The sequence below is a fragment of the Cygnus olor genome, chromosome 26 (assembly GCF_009769625.2).
Source record: "Cygnus olor isolate bCygOlo1 chromosome 26, bCygOlo1.pri.v2, whole genome shotgun sequence".
Taxonomy (NCBI): Eukaryota; Metazoa; Chordata; class Aves; order Anseriformes; family Anatidae; genus Cygnus; species Cygnus olor.
In genome coordinates, this window is record NC_049194.1 from 5,890,957 (window position 1) to 5,898,096 (window position 7,140).

Below are 7,140 nucleotides of genomic sequence, written 5' to 3' on the forward strand. Positions count from 1 at the left end.
TGTAAAAGCATAACGAGCAAAGCCAGTGAGCTGCCCGCTGCCCCTGGCACCGGGTAGAGGGGGGAAGAACCAAAAAAAAAAAAAAAGCTAAAACACTTTTGAATCACAAAGGTTTATAGAGTTTTTTTGGGGGGGAATGGAAAAAAAGGTCTGTTTATATTCCCCCCATCATGCCACCCAGAGGCCTGACAGCCATGGACGGCTCGTGGCCGAGTCAAATGCTCACACTCGAAGCTCTGCTCTGTAAATATTTTATGAAGCATCTTTTGAGACTCATAAATCCTTGTACGTGTGTGTGCGTGTGTGTGTGTGCGTGTGCTGAAGAAGCTGAGAAAGGCTGTAATCCCACTGCCAGCCTGTCCAGGAAAAGAAAAGAAAAGGAAAGAAGAAAAGAAAGAAGAAAAGAAAGAGAGAGATGGAAAGAGAGAGCGAGAGAGAGAGAAAGAAAGAGGAAGAGAGAAAGAGAGAAGGAAAGAGAGAAAGAGAGAGAAAGAAAGAAAAAGAAAGAAAATAGAAAAAGAAGGAAAGAGAAAAAAGAAAGAAAGAGAGAGAAAGGAAAGAGAAAGGAAGGAAGAAAGGAAGGAAGGAAGAAAGGAAGAAAGAGAAAGAAAAGAAAGAAAAAGAAAGGAAGGAAGAAAGAAAAGGAAGGAAGGAAGAAAGAGAAAGGAAGGAAGGAAGAAAGAAAGAAAGAGGACAAACTGAAGATATAATGACCAAATTGGAGAGGGCTGCTTGGAAAATCTGACTCATTCAAGAGAACAAAAAAAATAGAAAGAAAACAATGTTTGCAGGCAACAGCATGCAGGCGAATGTGCTGCTGGGCTGGGGCTGCACGGATTTTGAGTGCAATTTCTTGGAGATGGGGTGTGTGTTGCCTGCTTGCGTAGTGTATGTGGGAGAGTTTCACTGGCTGATGCTTGCTTTAAAGCCCCAGCTTGAAATCCCAAGCTCCCAAAAGATGTACTGTACTCATTTCTTCATTTTTAAATGGAAGAAGAAACAGCTAGGAAATGGGATGCTGAGGGTGCTCAACCCCACTGAATGGTTTGAGCGTCTCACAATTACCTCCTGGTAAGAAATACCGTGGGAAAATAAACCCAGCCACACTTCAAACTGGAAAGCCCACAGTAAAAGTGAAGACCAGAGTGTACAGTTTGCCTGCCTCCAGAAAAAAAAAAAAAAAATCAAGCATATATATAGTTGTGTCTTTCCCCATATCTCTTTCCTAGAAGGCACTACCAACGATGTGAAACCCAGGAACACTAATAATTGTTGCTTCAGCTGCTGCTGGGGATTTGTGGCAAGGGAAGGAGGGAGCTCAGTGGTGCTAGACAGCTGTGGAGAAAACAGTCTTCAGTTTCATGTTCCCTCTCCCAGTATCATCAGACAAAAAGAGAAGCAGGTTTCTAAAGCACGGTGAGTATCTGCCTGTAGGCTCAGAAAGCTGGAAATAATTGATTTTACAGGGTTGGTTCAGGCACCTTCATGCACTGAAGACAAACCTTGCTGTGATGAAGCTCTTCAGCACAGAAAGCTCCAGCTGCTGCATTTGCAGGGTTTTGGTGTATCCAAGACATTTTTGTTATCCTCCCAAATTACAAACTGCACTGGGTGGGTGAGGATTTGTTTCTCCCAAGCTCTGCCTCGCCTCTCCTCTCCACTCTCTTATGGCCCTGAGGGCTCTGCTGGGCAGGGGTCCCGTGGATGCAAAGCCTGTGGGTGCTCAACTGGGCTGCGGACAGCAGCTTCACCCTCTGCCAGGACAGCAGTTTCCTGTCCCCTGCACTGGGCTATTTCCTAAGCTCTGGAAATGGTTGGGGTCAGTGGCCACTGCCCTTTCCCATCCCCAGCAGAGGGAGAGAACCCTGCACCGCTCCCTGTGCCCTGCCAGCACTGCTGAAGGCTGACCACCCCGAGCCTTAGATTGCAAAGTTATACTTACACCCCGCCCCCAAAACTCAATTTTTTATGTTATTATCTCCCCAGTTCCCCATGAGGATCAGCCTTTTGCTCTTCTTTGGGGGAAATACCCCTCTAAACCTCTCCCCTTCCCTGCTTTTTGAACCATCTCTGCCCAAAAGCCTCAGCTGGAAACATTTCAGTTTGACTCCTATCACCTTTGGGTAAAAACACGGGAGGTTTGGAGGAACTGAGGCATTTTCATTTCATCTTTGTGAGGGACTGAAGCAGCCCTTACACTGGCATATGGCATTTACTCAAGTGGGTGCAGATGGGAAAAACCTTTTGGGCAAGGAGGCTGCAAACCCCAGCACCAGCATTCCAGGACTGCGGCTTTTCAGTGCGGTCTCCCAGCCCCAGGCCCTGGCACAGCCTTCCAGATGTTTCCTTCGATTAAGTTGCCTCCTCCAAAGTTGCCCAATTGCGGTGTCAGCTTTCCCATCCTGGAACAAATTCAGCCTGTGCATGGCTCTGTGTCACCCACAGGCATCCCTGCAGGATGGTTTGTGCTATATTTTGTCCTGCCGTCCCCATGTCCCTACCAGCCCCTCCTCGAGGCCCATGGTTTAAGCCTGGCTGGGGGCAAGCTCCAACAAAGCCCCATGGTATCCTCAGGCCTGAATGCTTCAAGGACACACAAATTCGTATTTTTTTGTCACGCTCTCAAAGGCTGTGGTACAATTTGGGGGCTGAGGGTGAGGTCAGCATTGATAAAACTGCTCTCTGCATATGTATTTAGCCTTTGCTCCTGCAGCCTCAGAGGCTGGCCGGCCTCGGGATCAGCAGGAGCCCTGTGGCTCCCCCAGGACCCTGGAGACCCTGGGCCTCATGGAGGGATGAGGCTGACCCAGTCAGGATGTCTGCTCTGGTATTAACACCGATGCAACTGGGTACAACACCATAGCAGCTCCACTGAGAGCAGGGAGCCAAACATCTCTGCACTTGATAATCAGTCATAAACCAAAAGCAATCACCAGCAGCAACCACGCTCATAAAAGCCATGGCTGCAGGGCCATGCTTTGTGCCTTCCCAGAACAGGCTCTAGAAAGGCATTTTTAACCATTTTTTTTTTTTCAACTTGGGGATGTCCTAAACCAGCGGGTACGAGGATGTTTTTCCGTTAAGTGGTTCTTGGTGATATTTTTTTTTTTTTTTTTGTGGGGGGGTGGAATTTGTCCCATTGTTCTTTGAACTGATGCAGTCCTGTAATTTCAGCAGCTCATGGTGCAACATTGCCGCCTTGTCCTGAGCTCCTCTGTAAACCAACCCGAGTGAGGACCTAAATCAACCTGCTCCATAGCACTGTGCTGGGTGGGCTCCCAGCGCTCCTGCTATGCCTGCGTTTCATAACAGATAACAATGTTCCTTGATCTCTTGACATCACCAAGCAGTATAGTTTATTTCTGAGGAGACCACTAAGGCAGCTTGATGGAAGCTTAACCTTTTTAATGACATTGCTGCATTGTAATTTCCACTCAGCCTGCTTTGCTGACATGCTGTTTACTCACTTGATGAGTGAGTACAATACTCACTTGTTGCTAGTGGGTTCGTTATGGAGAATTTCAGGCAGTCCAGGGCACGTTTCACTCCAGAAGGCCACAGGCAGCCTTGGGTGCAGCTCATGGCAAGGAGTGGCAACCAGCACCCCCAGCCAGGTGAGGGGCTGTGCAAACAGGTCTTGGGGGTGTGCAGTGAAGCCCCTATTCACAAGCATTGGCTTCCCCATTGGAAGGGAGGTTGCTTAAAGGAAAGAGATCCAAGCTGGAACTGAATTGGCTGTTTGTTAAGACATCTATTGAATGTGCAGAGTGATCTCAGTAAACACCAACACCAAGCCTCCAGCAGGACTAAAACTGTGTGTCCAGCCCCAATACAACCTACATTGCCAACTCCCCTTCCTCTCCACAGCACATCCCTTCAAAACAGGCTAGCAAAAAATACTACAGGTGATCTGAAGGTGTTCATGGGGCTTTACACTGTGGTGTCTTCCTGGGAAGGCTTTTTATATGATGTTGGTTAAAGCCACGAGCAAGCGCCTCTTGTCTGTGTTCACACATGCAGCACAGGTCAGCTCTAACAGCTCCTGTAAATTTACATTTGCTTTTTTTAATGGGAACATACTTTTCAAGCAGCTGGACTTTGTGCCTGCATGCGCAGGGCCCTGTTGCTGCTTGGTTTAATCAAACACTCCATTTCGTAATCAGTTTTGCTGGCAGTGCCAGAGAAAAGCAGTGCTGTAAGCCAATGCTCAAAGTTGAAGCTTTCCCAATGGCAGTCTTAAGGCAGAAGGATTTAACCCTGGGACAGGTGTCATCTCCCAAATCTAGCAAGAGCAGTGAAATGAGCAACCATCCATTCCAACTCCCCAGTGCCACCCATCAACAGGAAGAGACTGCTCACTGAGCTCACCTGCAGAATATTATTTATCTCTATTTCAGATCCATACCAGCTCAGTTAATAGTGTTAATATCTTGAATTTCTCCAGTTGCTCTGAACTGAACAGGCTTTAAAGGTGGGAAGAACACCAGGGTTGGCTGATGATTCCAAGAGCTACGGGCTAAAGGAGGAAGGAGGTGTGTGTCTGCAGGCAGCCAAGGCAGGGGCAGAAACAATTATTATGCAATAAAAATTCATCAATTTTTATTGATGTGACAAATATATTGATCTTCTTTTAAGCAGTTAGCAAGCCCATGGCTAAAGATGATGTGGTACATTTCGCTACTTGAATTTTCAAAGGGGTTCACTAAGTTCCAGCAAAGGTTCTTCAGGACGCTAACAGTGGGAAGGGATACAAGTTCAGATTTCAGAGTGAAGGATTTACTCTTAGGCTTGTGATGATCAACATATTCAACCAATCTGCAAAGCAGAGGAAAAAAGAAAAGGGTGGTGGTGGTGGTGGAAAAGGCCACTAATGAAAATAAGGGACTCTCAATCCTAAAGCTAAGGTCTTGCTGATGGACCATCTGATACAGAATAACTGCACAAGGAAATGTAGAGGGAATTCTTTGGAAATCTTTACTAAATGCTACTGATGGAGAAAACAATTATATCTCTATACACAGAGCTGGACTTTGAGCTGACTTTCCTCATGGAAATATCTTGGGGCTAGGACAGACCTTTGAAAACCTCAGCTCTGGGCTCAGCAGCAGCCGGGGAAACACACTGGATGTCTGGAGGTATCAGCAGGGAACCTGGGAAGGCAGAGCTGGGTCCCCCATCTCCAAGCAATGGGGCTCCCCAACTTGGAAAGTTTCCAGTGGTATGACCTGAACAGCAGCAGGAATCTTGATAGAGGTCAAACACAGAAGCACACAGCCTAGAGGCATCAGCTGCTGCCAGAAGTTGCCATGTCCAGGCATATGGGAGGAGGCAGCACATCACATGGCCCTACTAAGCATCTCCTTACCACAGGGTGCTATGGGTGCTCAAACCTCACGGTGCTTTTAGGGGCATCCTCAGCACCTCACCTACACCACTGTGCTTCTGTCAGACCCTTCCTCAAACCCATTCTGCCTTACTAAGCTGTCCAAAAAACCCCAGACTTGTAAAATAAAGTGAGTAGTTTCCAGCCTGTTGAGCATCCTGATGCAGCACCCCAGAGGCAGTCAGGGAGGGCCTGAGGCAAACCAGGGTCAGGACCTGGCCATCCTGCAGCAGCAGGCAGCCACACAATGTGGCTGCCACTTTCAGTGGGACTTTTGCACAGTACAAAGTCCTTGAAACAGGTTTATGATCTATATATTGCTATTTCACCCACAGAATTGCAACCCCAGCAAGGACAAAATGATCACAACAGAGCAGAGAGCTGAGCAAACAGTAGTTACACGAACCACTCAGACAGATGGGGCACCACCCGGTATCTGGTCTCTGTTGTCTGCAGGAAGTGACAGGCTCTGCAGACCTGCAGGGCCCAGCTGGTCCCCACCACAGGCTTCAGCCACTTGCGCCACTGAAAGTAGCGCTGGTATCGCTCAGTGTCCCTGCTCAGCTCCCACAGGTACCGTGCCAGGTCACTGGCGCTGGGAAAGTCATCGACATGGATGAAGGAGTCAGGGGGCAAGAAGCGCTCGTAGTTTTCTCGGGGCGGCCCCAGCACAACAGGGACAGTGCCAGAGGACAAAGCATTCCACCAGAGCTTCTCAGTGATGTAGTCTTCGTGCTGTGAGTTCTCAAAGGCCAAGTAGAAATTGTACTGGGACACAGTGGGAAGAAGCTTGTCCCTGGGCAGGGGCAAGTGATGCTGCCCATAGACATCCACAGCGATGTATTTCTTCAGCTCCTGGTAGTACTTTACCCGGTGGGAGCCTACTTGCCAATTGCTCACTACCCAAGCTACCATCTTGGTCTTGGATGGGATGTTGAAGGGCTGGGGCTGGCTGAGGAGCTGCAGGTCCCCGTAGGGGCTGAAGATGTCTGAATCTCTTCGGTATGACATAGTCAGGTTGAAGAGGTTGTCCATGGCACCTAAGTTTGGAGAGTGACTTGGAGACTCCAAGTTGAACCAGATCCAGCGCTGGGATGGGAGTCTGGGGATCTGGGCCAGTCTTTTTGTGTCCCAACACACATCCCTGTGATGCATAATCACAGCATCTGCCTTTTGGGACCAGCTGCGGTTGACAGTGAAGTAACAGTCTGGTGTGCCATATAACTCTGAGCAGTTTCTGAAATTAAAGTGTTGCCCAAAGGGCCAACTCCACAGCAGGATGGTCAGCCTGTGCTCACTCTTTGGTGGTGTGCTGGTATTTTCAGCAAGAGGCATTTGAGTAGAGAGATGGGAACTGTGATCTTCTGGCTTGGGAGTCCTGAACTGACGAAGAGAAACAAAGAGGCAGGAGCTGAATACGAAGCTGAAGAGGAAAAAGGTGAGGAATTTCTTCCATGAGATCTTCTTCCCTTCCATGAGCTCCATGAATGGATCTGCAAACACCACAGACAGGGCACTGAGTGATGGGTACACACTGACCCCAGCATGGCCATGGCTTTGGGTGCACTGTGTAGCTGGGGGTGGGGTGGGAGGGTGGGGGAAGTGGAAGGGGGGTACGCAGAGGGGCTTGGGCAATAGCAAGAAGACCTGAGGTACATTTACCTTAGGGAAACCAGCTGATGTGATCTTTTTGGATTTCAGTAAAGCTTTTGACACAGTTTCCCATAGGATCCTACTGGACAAAATGTCCAGCACAC

General features: G+C 48.4%; 1 protein-coding gene across 1 annotated transcript; it reads right to left on the bottom strand.

The window, feature by feature from the left end:
* Positions 1-5,779: 5,779 nt before the first annotated feature.
* Positions 5,780-6,868, bottom strand: LOC121060301 (4-galactosyl-N-acetylglucosaminide 3-alpha-L-fucosyltransferase FUT6-like). Its single transcript, XM_040537988.1, has one exon. It carries the CDS (start codon positions 6,866-6,868, stop codon positions 5,780-5,782), a length of 1,089 nt encoding a protein of 362 aa, XP_040393922.1.
* Positions 6,869-7,140: the final 272 nt, after the last annotated feature.

Coding starts and splice junctions, on each gene's coding strand:
- LOC121060301 (XM_040537988.1), bottom strand. CDS start 6,868: ATGGAGCTCATGGAAGGGAAGAAGATCTCATGGAAGAAATTCCTCACC.